Source organism: Sabethes cyaneus, chromosome 1, assembly GCF_943734655.1.
Source record: "Sabethes cyaneus chromosome 1, idSabCyanKW18_F2, whole genome shotgun sequence".
In the NCBI taxonomy this organism is placed as follows: domain Eukaryota; kingdom Metazoa; phylum Arthropoda; class Insecta; order Diptera; family Culicidae; genus Sabethes; species Sabethes cyaneus.
The window spans coordinates 112,678,440-112,698,274 of record NC_071353.1 but is presented as its reverse complement, the minus strand read 5'-3'; the positions used below and the strand labels follow the sequence as shown (position 1 = coordinate 112,698,274).

The following is a 19,835-nucleotide window of genomic DNA, read 5'->3' as shown; positions in this document are numbered from 1 at the left end:
CTTCATTACTATAATCCAGCTATATAATAGCTCATCCATCCGTCAGGCTCACTTTCAACAAGGCGATAATGGCCCTACGATAAGATTTTCAGAGAAGAATGGGAACGAATGCTATCACATAAGACTTTTATCCTCTCGTGAATTTTCTGTTCTTTGCTTTCGACTGATACCATAATACCTACGTTCATTGAATGGAGCCGCCTGGTTGCTTGAAAATAAGCCTTCGGTCATCCAAACACATTTCGGAAAAAAGTGTAGGTACCTCCGACTTCAAAGCCGCAGTAGGCGCTAGGGAGTAGGGACCGCTGAATGTCCCGCTGTCTCCGAGATGAAATCACATTTTTCGGTTGTCGTCATTACCGTCATCATCGCGGTCGTTCGTCTGTCGGTCGTATGAGAAGAAAAGTAAACGGTTTGTTTAACTCGTGGGAAAAATGGAGAGTAAAAATATTTTCGGTGAATGTGGCTTGTCGGCCGGCAGGAAAAGCTCTCCCCTTTTGCCACTGCGCTGTGGCCGAACAAAACCAGATTATTGCGGGATTTTGTTGTTCGTCTCGTCGTGGAAACTAATGTTCTGTCGGTAGCCTGTGCATCATACTAACAATACATTTGTTTATGTTGGATATTGCTGTGTGATAATAAAATTTACCAAGAATTTTCTCTTTTGCAGGTCACACACTGTGCAACTTTTAGATGTTGAAAATTAATGTGTAGATTGCCTATCGTTTCGAAGAACAAAAGGAACTAGGAATTTATGTCCAATTTACATTTATTCGGAGTTAAAAAAATCCGCCAACTTTCGCCAGCTGGTGTGTGGTGAGTGCCTGATGCCGTTTCACGTACCGTGCATTTGGATGGGATTACATAAAGATTACGCGATAGGCGTTTTTGTGCTTCCGTTCGCTCTTGCCGAAAAAAATATCGCGTGTGTTTGGTGAGTGGAAAACGAATGAGCGTGGAAAAAATCTAGGACAGTCAGTGTCAGAAGAACCACATCAAAGCAGTGAAAATCTCGTGACCCATTTCAGTGTTGTTTGTTGATCATACAAATCGGAGAAAAATAGTGCTGATTTTGCGTGCTTAATCCGCGGTGTGGCACGTTAGCATCAACCAGGTGAAACTGGTATCTACATCAGTACGTACGCACCAAGCTGATCACTCCGTGCAAGCCCAAGCTGGAGGAACCGGACAAAATGCAATCGTCGCTAGAGACCGCGGGGCTCGTTACACCGATGGTGGCCATGACCACCACCAACATTGTTCCGACGGTAGCAACGCAAAGTTCTCCTGCAGTGCCGGCAGTGAAACAGACACCTCAGAAAAGTGCTCCACCGCCCTCGAAACCGCCCGAGTTGTTGCTCTCGAAACGAAATCGCGAAGAACCGGCAAAAGTCACACAGGACGATGATGCTAGCAGCCTGCGGCAGCCACTCATCAAGCAGATAAATAAACTGCTCACACCGCCGGAAGATCTGCTACAGTGGAAGGACATGCCGCAGCACCTGCAGTTCAACCCATACGTTCTCACCGGGTACCGGCCTCTGCAGGGCGTCAAGGGGTGCCTTAGCAGTCTGTTTTACGTACATAATGAGACAATTAATATCCTAACACATGGTGAGTAACCAGTAAACATAATTTCTTCTACTTCTAAACTGCAATTGAGATTGTTAAAGTTATGTTCAAACTCAGCTATAGCTTATACGAACATTCTTCTGTGCAGCACACTTAGTTCATTTTACAATATTTGGCATACCGTTTACTCAGTTTTAAATTACTAGATATACTGTCAGTAGCTAGCAGTTCCAGCATTACGGGACACTATGCGCAATACTTTTAACTACTCGAATTAGTACCTATTTTACCAAATTGCTACCAATTTACTATCTACCTTTATAATACCTTTATCTACCAATTTTTCTAAAAAACTTTTTGTGAAATAAGCACTGATTCGTGAAAAAAATGCTCAAGGCGTTCCCTATCGCTGGTATGTGTTTAATATGAAAATGTTTGACTTTTCGTTTTATATCCTTAACAGCTTAGACTCCAAGTTGTCAGTGCTGAATCCAGAATTCGTTTGCTCTGCACCCGGTCCTAGGCTTATTTACTTTACAACGAATTATCATCCACTAGTACTGTTGGTCCTGGTCTGCCGTTCTCCAATCCCCTCAAACACCAGCTGAACGTACATCATCCTCAACAGCGCACAACCATCGGGAACAGGGTCTGCCCCGCAGTATACGGGCTCTTTCTGGTTCTAGTAGTAGTAGGTCGTAGTACCGTGACCGCACATAATTGCGATCAGCTCCTAATTCCGATCACTCAACCTAAATGGTCAATTTTTAGAAAATTGAGCCAAAATCTGTAGTAAATGAGCACGCTTAGTTATTGTGCTATGTGTTTATGTGTCAGTTGTTGAAAAATGACTGCCTTTGGGGCACCATGCACTTCAAAATAAATTAAATTTGACATTTCTAATTCCGATCACTATATCAAAGTTATAAACTGGCAAAATGCAAGCTATAGAAGTTGCTATTTGGAGTTTAGGATTAATTGCAACATGATAACATGGTAGGATTATCGAATTTTTTGACGTAGGACTACGTCTTACGGCAAGTTTTGAGATAGGTTGTCATTCCAAAAAATCGAAAAATGCGAGCGTCACGAAAAATGAAAGGTTTTGAGCGCTAATAGCTCAGCGGTTTTCCTATCGATTTTCAATATTCTTACACCAATCGATTGGAAAATCTTCTAAGAATTGACCCAAATGAAGAAAAGTATGGATTCTTGATGTTGAACTATTGAAAAATTGAAAATAATGAACCTATGTTTTAGCAGAATTCTCGTTTCGTGATTGGTTGGAAGATTCTTTGCGATGATCTAAACCTATACCTTCGAACCCACAACACCCGCCAGGACATGTGGCTCGCTGGTACCCGTGTACCTATGAACCACAGAGGCGCTGGACAAAAGGAGCCTGCACAACCCCCCTTATTAATGTAGCGACATGGGTTGGGCTATTTTTAGACACAAATCGTGCCTCTTCCTCCACCTACTGGAGAAACCACCGACCGAGAAGTTTAATCTAATTTTGTGTTTACTGGCGGCACGACGACACTATGCAGGCCCTTGCGACTTACAAGGTACTGCGTGTGAATGTGAACGCTGTTCGTCTGCCAGCGTGTTAGCCGCGGTTCTCAGCGCGGGGTTTCGGGGGAAGGCCCCGTTCCTGTGAACATCGACCAAACCTCGTGATTTTAGTCATGACCTTGAAATGCGGTCAGGCATATATCAATATTTTTTTTTGAAACGATGGTTCTACAATTGATGAAGGGACGGTAAGGGAAAGTAATGAAAAAGGATTTTTTTTTGGGAATGGAGAGGAAAGAAGGGAAAGGAAGGGGCGGGGGTAACATATGCTGTTTGTGTATTGGGCATGTGAACTACATAGTTAAGAGTGCGTAGGACCGAAAAAGTATATTTTGGTCATTTTGGTTTTTACGTCAACTATGCATCCATGGGCAGTAAACCTGACATGTGTAGGGACGAGGGAGGGGATCTAATCACAAACGAGCGCTAGGTGGTCGACAGGTGGAAGCAGTATTTCGATGAACACCTCAACGGCGATATAACAGCAGGAGACGGAATGGAAGTTAACCTCGGAATGCATACAAACGACAACAGCGTGTCGGCTCCCGATCTCGAAGAGATCCGGCGAGAAATTCGTTAGCAGAAGAATAATAGAGCCGCTGGAAAGGACCGACTCCCGCCAGAGCTCTATAAAAATGGCCAAGAACCGCTAGCAACGACACTTCATTGGATAATTTCTAGGATTTGGGAGGAGGAGAAACTACCGGAGGAGTGGATGGAACGTGAAGCCGGTGCCTTTTTTATAGATGGGGCAGAATCTATAAAAAAAAGGCGACCGGCTAGACTGCTGTAATTACCGCGGCATCACGTTGGTCCACGCCGCCTACAAGGTGCTCTCCCAGATTTTGTTGCGTCGTCTATCCCCAATAGCAAGAGAATTCGTAGGGCAGTATCAGGCGGGTTTTATGGGGGCCCGTGCTACTACGGATCAAATTTTTACTCTTCGACAAATCCTTCAGAAATGTCGAGAGTACAACGTGCTCATGCATAATATTTTCGTGGATTTTAGGGCAGCATACGATACAGTTGAACGAGAACAGCTATGGCAGATAATGCACGAGTACGGTATTCCGGAGAAACTGAGTAAGGAGATCCTGGAGGCTCTACACTGGGTTATTTCGAGGATTTGGGAGGAGGAAAAGCTAATGGATGGAGTAATGGATGGAAGGAGCGGTTTGTCCCATCTACAAAAAGGGTGATCGGTTAGACTGCTGCAACTATCGTGGTATTAGGCTGGCAAACGCCGCCTACAAGGTACTCTCCCAGATCCTGTTACGCCGGTTATCACCGATAGCACAAAGTTTCGTAGGGAATTATCAGGTGGGTTTCATGGTGGCTCGCGCAACTACGGACCAAATTTTTACCATGTGACAAATCTTGCAGAAATGTTGGAAGTACAATGTACCCACGCATCATATCTTTATTGATTTCAAAGCAGCATACGATACAGTCGATCGAGACAAGCTATGGCAGATAATGCACGAACACGGTTTTCCGGATAAACTGACGCGACTGATCAGAGCTACATTGGATCGAGTGATGTGTTTCGTACGCATCTCTGGTACACTCTCGAGTCCCTTCGAGACGCGGCGAGGGTTGAGACAAGGTGACGGTCTATCCTGCATGCTGTTCAACATCGCTCTTGAGGGGGTGATCCGACGAGCGGGCATCGAAACGAGAGGCACGATTTTTACCAAGGGTAGCCAACTTCGAGGCGTTGCAGATGACTTCGATATCATAGGCAGGAACTTTGCGACGGCGGAGGCAATCTACGCCAGACTGAAAGCGGAGTCCAGGAGAATTGGAGTAAAAATAAATGCGCCGAAGGCCAAATGCATGAAAGGAAGAGGCTCAAAGGAAACAAACGCGCGTCTCCCACGGACGGTAACCGTTGACGGCGACGAACTAGAAGTGGTAGAGGAGTTCATGTATTTGGGATCGCTGGTGACCGCGGACAACAACACTAGTAAGGAGATCCAGCGGCGCATCCAAGCGGGAAATCGGGCCTACTTTACCCTTCGTGAAACGCTACGATCAGGAAGCGTACGCCGCCGCACGAAGTTAACAATGTACAAAACTCTTATTAGACCGGTAGTTCTTTATGGACTTGAAGCCGTGACGCTGCTCACGGAGGACATGCGCGCCCTTGCCGTGTTCGAGCGGAAAGTGCTGCGGACGATATTTGGTGGAGTACAAACTGAAAGCAGAGAGTGGCGGAAGCGTATGAATCACGAGCTACAGGCACTGCTTGGGGAGACTCCCATCGTACATTTAGCGAAAGTTAGCAGGCCACGGTGGGCCGGACACGTCGTAAGGATGCCGGACGACAGTGCGAACAGTGCGAAAATAGTTCTCTTTAACAACCCCACCGGCACCAGGAACAGGGGGGCCCAACGTTCACGATGGCTCGACCAGGTCGACAGCGATTTGCGACTTCTGAGACGACTAGGAAACTGGCGACGAGTGGCCCAAGACCCGGCTCTGTGCTGCTGAAGAAGAAGAAGGAGATCCAACGACGCATTCAAGTTGGAAATCAAGCCTACTTTTCCCTCCGCAAGATGCATGTGCTGCCGCACAAAGCTGACGATGTACAAAACGCTAATCAGACCGGTAGTCCGCTACAGACTTGAGACAGTAACTTTGCTTACGGAGGACATACATGCATTTGCCGTTTTTGAACAAAAGATGTTGCGTACTATTTTTGGTGAAGTACAAACGAAATGCGGAGAGTAGCGGAGGCGTATGAATCACAAGATACAGGTACTGCTTGGAGAGATTCCCATCGTACACCAGACGAAAATTGGGAGACTACGGTGCACTATGGCGCAAAGCTGGCCAAAAGTCAAAAATCCAATTTCAAGCTTTTTCCATTATTATATTTTTATCATTTTCCGGAATGCTTTTGGAGGTTAACCTGAAAATTATAGCCAGTTTGAAGTTAAAATGAATTTTTGACAAATGTCTGAAGTTGAACATATTGAAGAATGATATTGTGTTCTTTCATACAAAATGTATGGGAAACTCAACACCAATATTCAGCGATCAAGAAAGTATGGCGGGAAACGTCAGAAAACGATCACGTTAAATGCATCTTATAGGAAATTTTCTCTACCTTTTGGAAATCTAGGTGGCTTTCTGCGCTTTGCTGCGCTAAGGAAGTAATATCGACTTTTTGGCGGGTATATTAGAAGTGATTTCTTCTTCGTACAGAAAGTCCCAATTAAAAATGCTCGTGTTTGTTCAAATTGTGTGTAGTTGTTTCTTTTCGGAAAATATTAGACCCCTGACTTTTTACTTGGCGCTTAGGGTGTCTTTTTCTGAGTTAGTGTGGTACCAAAAATCATCATTTTTGGCCAATTTTCTTTCTTTAAAAATTCGTAACTGTTGAATTACTGAACCGATTTGAATTTATTTTTATATAGTGAAGATACCTTACGATGGCGCTTCGAAGAGCTAATTCTATAGTTTGAACGAGCTTAGTGGATATCGCAATCTACTAAAGTTTTTTAATTTTTGTAATCATTTTTTTATGGCTTGTGAACCACCCTAATGCATTATGATACAAGTTTTTTATGCTTTCAACGGCAAATATAAAATTTGCCATCTCAAAAACAAAAACCACAATGAAACAAGTAATAAAACGACACTATTTTTTTTAAATTTTGTGAACCACCCTAATGAGCGATCAGTTGTTTTGATTTCTGGTCCCAAATTTGAAATCAGTGGCCCAAAATTAGCTAAAGATGTTATATTCAGCCGATTTGAAGTAACTTTTGACTTTTGGCCAAGCTTTGTATGGTGGAGCGCCACTGTACGGTGGGCCGGCCACGTCGCCGGAGTGCCGGACGACTGTGCAGTGAAATCCGTTCTCTTCAAGAACCCCACCGGCACCAGGAATAGAGGGGCCCAACGTGCTAGATGGTTCGACCAGGTTGAAGCCGATTTGCGTGTGTCGAGACGCGCAACGAATTGGCGACGAGTAGCCCAGGACTAGGGTTGGGATACCGGGAGTACTGGAACCGGTAATACCGGTACTACCGACCGATTTTCCGGTACCGAAATACCGGTACTGGCATGCGAGAATACCGGTATTTTCGGTTCCAGGCGCTGATGCTGAAATTCATATCCATTGCAGCAGAAATAAAACTGCTAATCATCCCTGATAACGAAGTTTTTTGTTTCTATAATAGTCTACGAAGTTTACTGATCGACTACACAACAAAAGAATCAGCCCAGTAGTTTGGTTTATCAAGGAAATTCTATTCCATAATGTTCATCATTATTAACATTGATTATCATAAATAGAAACCATTCGTTAGTAAAGAGACGAAGAGTGATAAATAGATTAAATTCAGTACTTCAAGGCAGTTCCAGCTTCAACGAATTCGATTACGCCAAGATGCCAAAGAAATCTTTGAAATAAATCGGTTTCCTTAAATTTGCCTTTGACAGGCAAAGCTTTGGTTATGTTTTTCGATGCCTTGAGTACCTTTCACGTGAAGTCGATAGATTCCAAGAGGGCCTGGCAATTATAATACTAAGATTCGTTTTGGTATGGAAGACAATGCATTGAATGTCCTGTGCATCCTTCTCCTTCTCATTTAGCGGGTTCTCATCTAGCCAGGGTGGCTCATGCTGATGCAAGAATTTGTCTGTTGTCTCCATTGCAGTCGGTCCTGGGTACATGAGCTATTTGTTGCTAAATCGTTGACCGTATCGACAAATTCTCAAGTCGGTTTCAACCTAGTCTAGCCATTAGGCCATTGGGTCTAGCGCGTTGGGCCCCTCTATTCCTGGTGCCAGGGGAATTCCGTAGCTTCCTGATATTCGTCAGGTGTACAATGGAAAGCTCTCTAAGTAATGTCTGTAGCACTTGCTTGAGCCTACGCCACTTTCTGTTTCGCCCTTATAACAGTCCGGAATACCTTACATTCAGATGAGGCAAGTGCTCGTACACAGACCGAAAAAATGAATCTCATATTCGACGTAAACTGAAATCCGATACATTTTTCCATTAAATAAAACGTAAACAGCCTTACCCGTTTTGAAAAATATATTTTTACATCAATCCACATGTAATAAACAAGCCTTTAAGTGCAATAACACGTGATGATGATATGGTTTGCGATGTTCCATTTATGTGCAGGTCAGAAGACGTAAAATTACAAGATTTTTTCGAAGAGTGTATATCTTCCATAAGCAAAGTTACACTCTCAAATTTGTAATGCATTCTGTGCATCTTAAAGTCGAAACTCGAAGACGAAAAAAAGCAAAGTTTTGGGCTCAAACGTCTTTTTAAGACTTGGCCCTTCTTTATCGACAGACTTCGCAGCCGGCTGTTAGAGTACGGGGCTAGTGCAGCGATCCTACTGCCTCTATCTAGTAGCACGAAAACAAATCACTGTTAAAATAAATAAATGTGTTTTTTCGGTATTTGCTATAAATAGAATTTATAATTCTTACACACATGGACCGGTACTGGAACCGGTACTACCGGTACTGATGCTCCAAGTACCGAAATACCGGTTCTCAAAAATAGTGTCGGTACTCCCAACCCTACCCAGGACCGAGTACAATGGAGAGGAATTTTTGATACGGCAAGAGCCACCCCGGCTCTCGGCTGCTAAAGTAAGTAAGTAAGATCAGACAACGGCTTTTATTATTGCCAACAACATATTATTTGTAATATGCTGCCGTTCGCCATCTCTACGACTGACCAACGGACTCCCTCGTTTACGCGGGAACCGTCAACCCAAACCCATACCGATACTTTCTCTATGTGTTACACGCTATCGGCAACCACCCAAATATTGTATAAACAACACATTACACATTCTAGGCAAATCATTTAGTATATTATAAATACCATGATGCCACATCCTCCCCATGTGTAAAATTAATAAGTCAATCACTCTTATTCTGCGAGTCACGTGACTCAATACGATAATTGTCACTCGCCGTGACTCGCCACGGCGAGTCGAGTCACCTAGGTGACAACCGTGTCACCTAGGTAACAAACCCCTGTCACCTAGGTGACATACCGTGTTACCTAAGTGACAATTGTCACCTGATTCGCGGCGACTCCAAAATAGTCACGTCACTCGCCTCGCAGAACCTTATATATACTATATATACTACTAGCTGACCCGACAAACTTCGTATTGCCACAAATTAACCTGTGTTGTACATAAATCATGAATCTCGGATGATCTTTGTCACTATCTCGAGTTTTGCAAGCCCCCCAGTGGGCGGCGCTTCCGACGGCGGGTCACCGGCAACACTCGCGACCGTCTCGTCCTGAATGATCTAGTGTTACTATAGATAGTTTTTGTGGTCTTGTATTGACTAATGTTTTATGGAAGAGTCTCGAATTTCTCGAGTTCGATTAGTTTTTGAGTTTCGCAAAAATTTCTGTTTTATTTGTATGAGAGTCCACATCCCCCTACCACAGGGGTGAGAGGTCTCTAACTATCGTAAAATAAATTCAAGACTCCAAAATCTCCCACATGCCAAATTTGGTTCCATTTGCTTGATTAGTTCTCAAGTTATAAGGAAATTTGAATTTCATTTGTATGGGAGCTCCCCTCTTAAAAGGGGAAGGGGTCGTAATTCACCATAGAAAAAACTTCTGCCATCTAAAACTCCCACATGCCAAATTTGGTTCCATTCGATTGATTAGTTCTCGAGATAAGAGGAAATTTGCATTTCATTTGTATGGAAGCCCACCCTCTTAAAGGGGAGATGGGCCATAACTCGCTTTCTAAAGAAGAGAGGGGTCTCAATTCACCATACAAAAAAATCTTGCGTCCAAAACCACTTACATGTCAAATTTGGTTCCATTTGCTTGATTAGTTCTCGAGTTATGAGGAAATTTGTTTTTCATTTGTATAGGAGCCCCCCCCCCCCTCTTAAAGTTGGGAAATCCATAGAAAATATACCATAGAAAATATTCTTGCCTACAAAAACACCCACATGATAAATTTGGTTCCATTTGCTTGATTAGTTCTAGAGTTATGAGGAAATTTGTATTTCGTTTGTATGAGAGCCCCCCCTCTTAAAAAGGTAAGGGGTCCTAATTCATCATAGAAAAAATTTTTGTCTCCAAAAACACTCACATGCCAAATTTGGTTCCATTTGCTTAATTACTTCTCGAGTTATGAGGAAAATTGTGTTTCTTTGGTACAGGAGCCCCCCCTCTTAAAGTGGGGAGGGGTCCTAATTTACTATAGAAAATATTATTGCCCTCGAAAACCTTCACATGCCAAATTTGGTTCCATTTGCGTGATTAGTTCTCGAGTTCTGAGGAAATTTGTATGGAAGCCCCCCCCTTTTAAAAAGGAGAGGTGTTATAATTCCCCTTATAAAGAGGGGAGGGGTCTCAATTTACCATAGAATAAATTCTTGTCACCGAAAACACCCACATGCCAAATTTTGTTCTATTTGCTTGATTAGCTGTCGAGTTATGGAGAAATTTGTGTTTCATTTGTATCGGAGCCCCCCCCTCTTAATGGGGGGAGGGGTTTCTAACCATCACTAAAACCTTTCCTGGCCCCAAAAAACCTCTACATGCATATTTTCATGCCGATTGGTTCAGTAGTTTTCGATTCTATAAGGAACATACGGACAGACAGACAGACAGACAGACAGAAATCCTTATTTATAGGTATAGATTTTAGGTCAGTTATAGATTATTAACATTGCTGATGTAGTTATCAGCTTCTTGTTTATTATATTGAAATTCGCTAATTCTCATTTACAGTTTGTAAACAGTGAAATCGCTCTCCGTTTTGAAATGTGATTACTCAAAATATAAAATAATAATTGTCCTAAAATCTTTGACCAAACTCGTGACTTTAGTCATGACCTTGAAATGCGGTCAGGCATATATTAATATTTTTTTTGAAACGATGATTCTACAATTGATGAAGGGACGGTAAGGGAAAGTAATGAAGAAGGATTTTTTTCCGAGAATGAAGGGGAAGGGTGGAAAGGAAGGGGGGGGGGGGGGGTAATAGGTAGCTATGCTTAACAAGTTGTCGCTGTGACTCCTATCTTTTGTCCAATGCTGGAAGGTGCATAGGTCGAACCAAGCTGTAATCAGAGATTATAACCGGATTTGAACCCACAACACCTGCCAGGGCGTGTCGCTCACTGGTACCCATGTGTACCTTTGAACCACAGAGGCGCTGGACAAAAGAAGTCGACATGGGTTGGTCTATTTTTAGACACAAATGGTGCCTCTTCCTCCACCTACTGTAGAAACCACCGACCGAGAAGTTTTAATCTAACGTGTTTTTACTTTCAGAACGACGACACTATGCAGGACGAACAGCGTCACACGCAGTACCTTGCAAGTCGTAAGGGCCTGCATAGTGTCGTCGTCCTGAAAGTAAAAACACGTTAGTTTAAAACTTCTCGGTCGGTGGTTTCTACAGTAGGTGGAGGAAGAGGCACAATTTGTGTCTAAAAATAGACCAACCCATGTCGCTATGGTTAATAAGGGGGGTTGTGCAGACTTCTTTTGTCCAGCGCCTTTGTGGTTCAAAGGTACACGGGTACCAGTTAGCGACACGCCCTGGCAGGTGTTGTGGGTTCAAATCCGGTTATAATCTCTGATTACAGCTTGGTTCAACCCATGCACCTTCCAGCATTCGACAAAAGATAGGAGTCACAGCGACAACTTGTTAAGCATAGCTACCTATTACCCCCCCCCCCTTCCTTTCCACCCTTCCCCTTCATTCCCGAAAAAAAAAATCCTTCTTCATTACTTCCCCTTACCGTCCCTTCATCAATTGTAGAATCATCGTTTCAAAAAAAAAAAACTTAAATCTTTGTTAGGACACGCGAAACACTGGCCTTAAACTTATCTCAACCTTCATAAGTTTAGGCAAAACAACACAAACGCCCACAAACCTGATGGTTTAATTACAAAGTAGTAATGGTAGTAATAATTTGGAAATACAGTTTGTTATACCATTGCTCTTTAATGTATTCCAGTAATAATAGTTGTTGTTGCACGAGAAAAGCTAGAATATACTAGCAAGTGGATTATTAAAGTTAGCTTACTTATCGTGTTGTGCCTATGCAGTCTATAGTTCTTCACCAGCATTCAGTGCCTAGATGACTAAGGGAAATGTAATTTATCCACAATGCTCACTAACTATTCCTTAGCATAATTTAGGATAGTTATCATGAGAACTCATTATCGAGCTATAATAAACTCTAATTTGAATGGATCAACGTCCGAAACAAATTTATTTTCTGTCCAGCCTATCGCTTCATTCCACGGTCTACTGAGCCACGCGAACACTTAGTAGTAGGCAATTACAGTCTCAAGATAAATATTTAACGATGTTTCTTTTCCGTACTCTTGCGGAATGCAACACGGCACGCCGCTTCCGTTCCGTTCTAATTCTCAATGGGGAACGATTGTACGATTATCGGAAATCCGGCCTACCCGTCCTTGACTCCAATCCACTGGATAGAGCTGAGTGACCTAGCTGAATGGCTTCCTGTGTTGGCGACCTATCGACATACCGAACGAAGAAATTACGGCTTTCCACGATTGACGATGCAGGGCGGAAATTATCGCCAATGTTCACGGCGACCGCCCCCCCACACACCGAACGAATGCACGTCATCGCCTGCAATCGACGACGACGGTTTGCCAGTTGCCACTGCAAGCTAGTCGATTGCATATTTAATGATTTTGTGATAGCTTCTGCCTGCCTTTCCGCAGTGATCGTAGGCCGGACCAGTGGAGCAATGTTTGTGGAAATGAGAAATTAATTGTTAATTTTCGTTGACTTCACCGTAAACAGTTAAAAGACCTGCAACATGATGGACACGTTGGTAGTTTTTTAGTTACCGGGCAGCGGGACGGTTGTAATTTTAGATTTTAGATTTAGAACATTGGATAAACTCGAAAATATTATATCCTGAATCCACATCTCTCGATTGCCGGTCAAACGTGTTTTCGATTACACCATCAAAAGTCGACATACATCAGTTGACTGCCTTTTTTCTGTTTGTTTGAATTATTTTTTATCTTTGTTTCACTTACTTTTTGGAGAAATGGTTTACCGAACATCCCCATAAAGGCATTTTCAATGGAGGCGCTTGGTCATTTATATAGAGATTTTCTGTTCTTTCACAACGATAAGCCACCTCAAAGAAAATGACAACTACCTATTACCTAACCAGCAGCGCTAAACAGCGCCCATTAATCGACACTAATTCTGTTTGACAACCGGCTGTCGGCGTCAATGACGTCCGGATTTTCACTTTCTTAAATCCTGCCCTCCCACAATAGTGGGCGGATGGAAAACGGTAAAAACCAAAGCGGCCCGCTCACCCTTGATCGTTTTTTCTCCTTCTTTTGTTTGCACCATAACGTAATCGATAATAGAAGGCAAAACAAAAGTGAAGGAATTCAAACGGAAAAATGTGTCAACGGTAAACCGCACAGAAACAAAGATATAGTTATATAATAATAGGGAAAAGAAACCCCGTCCATTCTTATTGGTTGCCGATACGGTTCCATGACTGGAAAAGGCTCCCCACCCGGAGTGGTTTTCGGTATTTCGGTGGCAGTTGGAATCGTAAATTGAATTAGTTATGTAGTTTATTGATGAGAAATTCTAAATTTGGATAGAACAATGGTGAAAGATAGAAAAGGAAGGAACTTTTCTTTCTTTTCGGAAGTAGCTGAACACATTTTTAGAATTGTGTAGAAGATTTTCGTCATGGCTGTTAAAGCTGATCTAGTTTTAGATTTCGTATTGAAATATTCATTGTTTTGTTCAGGAAATGAGGCAATTAAATATTGATAACATTTTACTCAATGAAAAACAAAGTTTTCAATTATCTACTCGGTTTTTGCATGTTGACGATACATCGAAAGGCACGTTTGGTTAATAAAAAAATCGTTTTCGAATAAACGTCATTCTCGTTCAATCTGATGCAGCTGAAAGCCAATGAAGGATTTTTATTCTTTTGTCATGCCACGCAATCAGCTTTCATGGACATGAGATAACTAGCTGTTTTACCTTCACCATGTCCGCTGGGCTGTGACAACTGTCAAACGGAAGCCAGTCGATCCGTTCTGGATGGACGCTCTTATGGTCGCAAACTTAATGAATTTTTAATTGGTTTGCAAGAGCTTTACAGTTACTGGTGTTGAAGGCAATGGAGGTGGTAATTATGGTATTTAGATTTAAATTGGTGCAGCTTATGGTTCTGGATCCATTATCAACGAATGGCTTTTAATGTTTGCTCGTTTTCAGTGATTTTTCTATGAATTTATGGAAATTATAATTATTAGTAGGTATACCTCGCTTCTCACATAAATGCATCGTTTATAGCAATGAAGTATTAAACAAAACTACTACATAAATATAACGCTCTATGCTTAATATCATACAATTTATAAATAATACAGGACAATTTTTTCATAGACAGGTCTGGCTTTTCAGTAAAATATTCACTGTTTAAAAATAATCCATAAAATATAGCTCTTCAATATTATATTATATTATATTACTAGCTGACCCGACCGACTTCGTATTGCCACAAATTAATCTGTGTTGTACATAAATCATGAATCTCGGATGATCTTTGTCACAATCTCAAGTTTTGCAAGTTTCAGAGGAGTTCAACCTTAGATGATTCATTTTGGCAGTTACGTAACTGTGAAAGCATCGCAGGTAACCAATAAGCATCACCAATGCTATTCAAATATAGGCCAATAAGCATTTAAGTCGCCTTAAATGCTAATTAAATGTTTTTTTTTTTTCAAAATATACAGCTACTTTACTGATAACCTTCTTATAGTGCTGACAATGCTAATTTACAGCCCAAGTAACACACAAAACATGTTAGAAAATAATATTCATGGAAAGTAGTCGTCTAAGAGTACTATAAACGTACTTTGAAAACATATGTCGTTATTATTAAGGTTTTGAGATGTTTAGTGATAACATGAATTTATTTGGCAGCTCATATCAAATGAATAATGTTTGTTTTGGTCAACATGTCAACATGAAGTTTTTATTATGTCAACATTACTAATTTTTAACTAGTGGAACAACAAGTTGTAACTTATGCTATAATAACGTTTTAAATTCGTATGAAATAACCTGATATATACTTCTTTCGATTGTTGTTTCATTAGACTTAAATTTTTTGCGCTTTTCTGGTAATAGAGAAGTTCCGATATATGTAACGCTCTACTGTTTTATAACACGCTGTGTTGCTTGGGAGCTAATTACCGACACGAAGAATTTGAATACAATTTTGGATGCCAATTTACAACACCTATGCAGTCAAAAAGCTAATATACAACAATGTGCAGTATAAAATGCCAGATACGCTTATGTTATGATACTGCTTATGTTAATGCTTATTAGTTACCTGGAATGGGTAGTTTAATATACAAATTTGCAATTTTTCCTCGTAGCAAAGTAGGAAACAACTCCCCTGTCCCCTCATTGCATAGCCAGAAAGCGGATAGTAATATTCGCCATGATTGTACAACATTTCGCCGAATATCATCTTGCGAAAAACCTTAGGCCGAATGTACCATTTCACGGAAAACTTTTTTGTGGAAAGTACCATTTCGCGATCCTCTCCTTACTCGCTATCGCTCGTTCCAGGAAACCCAGGTAGACCAAGGAAAACAAATAAACCTAGACAGTAGTGATTTCTGCGGGGAGTTGCCTCTCCCCAGTGGGCGGCGCTTCCGACGGCGGATCGCCGGCAACACTCGCGGCCGTCTCGTCCTGAATGATCTAGTGTTACTATAGATAGCTTTTGTGGTCTTGTTATTGACTGATGTTTTATGGAAGAGTTTCGAATTTCTCGAGTTCGATTAGTTTTTGAGTTTCGTAAAAATTTCTGTTTTATTTGTAAGAGAGTCCATATCCCCCTACCACAGGGGTGAGAGGTCTCTAACTGTCATGAAATAAATTCAAGACTCCAAAATCTCCCACATGCCAAATTTGGTTCCATTTGCTTGATTAGTTCTCAAGTTATAAGGAAATTTGAATTTCATTTGTATGGGAGCCCCCCTTCTAAACAGGGGAGGGGTCTTAATTCATCATAGAAAAAAATTCTGCCACCTAAAAGCCCCACATGCCAAATTTGGTTCCATTTACTTGATTAGTACTCAAGTTATAAGAAAATTTGTATTTCAACTGTATGGGAGCCCCCACTCTTAAATAGGGGAGGGGTCGTAATTCACCATAGAAAAAAATTCTGCAATCTAAAACTCCCACATGCCAAATTTGGTTTCATTCGCTTGATTAGTTCTCGAGATAAGAGGAAATTTGCATTTCATTTGCATGGAAGCCCCCCCCTCTCAAAGGGAAGAGGGGTCATAATTCCCCTTCTAAAGAGGAGAGGGGTCTCAATTCACCATAGAAAAAAATCTTGCCTCCAAAACCACTTACATGTCAAATTTGGTTCCATTTGATTGATTAGGTGGGGAGGGGTCCTAATTCACCATAGAAAATATTCTTGCCTACAAAAACACCCACTTGCTAAATTTGGTTCCATTAGCTTGATTAGTACTAGAGTTATGAGGAAATTTGTATTTCATTAGTATAGAACCCCCCCCCCCCTCCTAAAGTGGGTAGGGGTCTCAATTTACCATAGAATAAATTCTTGTCACCAAAAATACCCCTGCCAAATTTTGTTCCATTTGCTTGATTAGTTCTCGAGTTAAGCAGAAATTTGTGTTCCATTTGTATGAGAGCCCCCCCTCTTAGTGAGGAGAGGGGTCTCTAACCATCACTAAAACCTGACCTGGTCCCAAAAACCCCTACATGCAAATTTTCACGCGGAATGGTTCAGTAGTTTTCGATTCTATAAGGAACATCCCGACAGACAGACAGACAGAAATTCATTTTTATATATAAGACTAGCTGACCCGACAAACTTCGTATTGCCACAAATTAAGCTGTGTTGTAAATAAATCGTGAATCTCGGATGACCTTTGTCACAATCTCGAGTTTTGCAAGTTTCTGAGGAGTTCATGGGTGTTTTAAAATACAAATTTTCCTCACAGTGAAGTAGAAAACAACTCCCCCCATCGCTCAGCCTGATAAAATAAAGCGGATAGCATTCAAATATTCGCCATCACTTCGCCGAATACCATTTTGCGGAACACCAATTCTCGGTTGACCATAACGCGGAATATAGAGTTTCGCAGAATACCATTTCGCGAAAAACCTTACGCGGGATGTACCATGTCACGGAAAATCTTTTCGTAGAAAAGAAGACCCCTGCGAACGGGGGGCCATGGCCGGCGCTTCCGACGGCAGGTTGCCGGCAACACTCGCGGCCTATGGCCGTCTTGCGCTGAATTATCTAATGTTACCATTGATAGTTTTTGGTGGTCTTGTTATTGATTAATGTTTTATGAGTCTAAAATTTCTCGAGTTTGATTAGTTTTTGAGTTATGCAAAAATTTCTGTTTTATTTGTATGAAAGTCCTTATCCCCCTACCACAGGAGTGAGGGGTCTCAAACCATTATTAAAAAAATTCCTGCCTCCAAAGCCCCCTACATGCCAAATATGGTTCCAATTGATTAATTAGTTCTTGAGTTATGAGGAAATTTGTATTTCATTTGTATAGGAGCCCCCTCCTAAAGTGGGGAGAGGTTTCAATTTACCATAGCAAAAATTCTTGTCTCTAAAAACACCCACATGTCAAATTTTGTTCCATTTGCTTGATTGGTTCTCGAGTTATGAGGAAATTTGTATTTCATTTGTATGGGAGCTCCCCCCCCCTCCTAAAGTGGGGAGGGGTCTTAATTCACCATAGAAAAAATTCTTGTCTCCAAAAACACCCACATGTAAAATTTTGTTCCATTTGTTTGATTAGTTCTCGTGTTATGCAGAAATTTGTGTTTCATTTGTATGGGGTATGGGCTCTTAGTGGAGGGAGGGGTCTCTAACTATCATAAGAAGCTTTCCTGGCCCCAAAAATTTGCACATAGGGGCAAATTTTCACGCCGATCGGTTCAGTAGTTTTCGATTCTATAAGGAACATAGAGCAGACAGAAATCCATTTTTATAGGCATAGATTTGTAGTTGTAGTGGGGGGAGGGGTCTTTTGCCATCGAGAGAACCTTCCCTAGCCCCAAAAACCTCTACATGCAAATTTTCACGGCGATCGGTTCAGTAGTTTTCGATTCTATAAGGAACATAGGGACAGACAGACAGACAGAAATCCTTTTTTATAGGTATAGATTATATTATATTACTGAATATTGTATTATAAACAAATTCTTGTTAAATGGAACACTTTCGTCATGTCCTTTTATGTGAATTCGGTTGCTCTACTAAGACGATCAAACCATTGATATAATTCTAGCTGACCCGGCAAACTTTCTACTGCCATAAACTGAGCTAAATGCAAAAAATTGCTGAATCGTTAGTTAGAAATGGCACTCTTTTTAAAGTCTTAAATTTTATTGCCGAATAGCCGTTGAAAATATGGTGATTTTCCAATATTCAGTACCTAGCAGTTGTGCTGGTTTCAATTTATTTTTTGTTAATGTTAAATTAAACTCAATGACTTTAGAAATATATCGTGAAAACTACCATAAATTTTGACAGATCATAATATTTTCTACTGCAATGTTTACATACTAGTGTATTATTATAGTAGATTTTAATTTAAGTAGTAGAGGAGTGTCGTCGTGGTTGGGCCACGTTTTGGAATTCGCCCATAATTTTCCTTTCAAAAGGAATTTTGGAAATCTAAATACATTGTTGCGAAGGTCTAAGAATAAGATATATTTCCGGAAAGTTTTGAACTGATTGCTTGAAAAATAAAAAAGTTATAGGCATTTACGTGAAGACAAAAATTGTTGTCATAGTCGGGCCATATTGTACAGGTAGGGCCATCGCAGAATATCTAAGACATACGTATTGAAATTCTATATAGAGACATGAAAAGAATGAATTCCGTGAACCACGGCTCATATAGGTACAAATACCCTATTTTTAATTGCATTTTTGCGAAATTTTGGTGATTCGTATGTATGGCGTGTATGCCAAGCCTGCAGTCAATCAATGTCAATTTCTAGCAAAATCAGTTTAGATACTTCCTATGACAGGAAAACCGAGTGATAGTAACTTTGTTTCTGCAAAACACTTTGTTTTGATAAATTAAATTTTTCTTTGCGAGCTAAAACAGAATACTAGAATATGGCAATATGGCCTCGCATAAAAAAATGATTTCGGTGTTGAACTGTAATATTCTTCATAATAGCCGCAAAAAATCTAATTGGTGTTACCGTTTTAATAGCTCTATATAACTAACATATTTATTGCGGTTTGACAAGCAACCGTAATAAGATCAATTTCGATTGATGCGCCATATTGTATTGACACGCCACACGTATGGTAAGTTTGTAAAAGACGTGGTGCAACCAACAAGTTTTAACGTGGTAATATAAGCAGCCACAATAAATTTGCTTTATTAACAGTTTTATTATGGTTTTCTAGCTAGCTACAAGTGTGTTTGGAATCGTATCCTCCTGGTATTGCGCAATACCACAATAAAACCAGAGGCAATGATTATTACCGCTATAAAACCTTTATAAAATTGAAGTAAAACCAAGTGGATTTAAAATTGTTACTTGGGGTAGTCAAATCACCGGACGAAGAAGATTAATCAA

The 19,835-nt window shown here is 41.0% G+C and overlaps 1 protein-coding gene across 1 annotated transcript in view; it reads left to right on the top strand.

Annotated features, from left to right (window-relative positions):
• Window positions 1-1,193: 1,193 nt before the first annotated feature.
• The window catches only part of LOC128746112 (progestin and adipoQ receptor family member 4), a 50,351-nt gene continuing 31,709 nt past the window's right edge, over window positions 1,194-19,835 (top strand). The window contains exon 1 of the mRNA XM_053843160.1: window positions 1,194-1,614. Coding sequence (XP_053699135.1) covers window positions 1,194-1,614 — 421 coding nt within the window. The remainder of the gene's footprint in view (window positions 1,615-19,835) is intronic.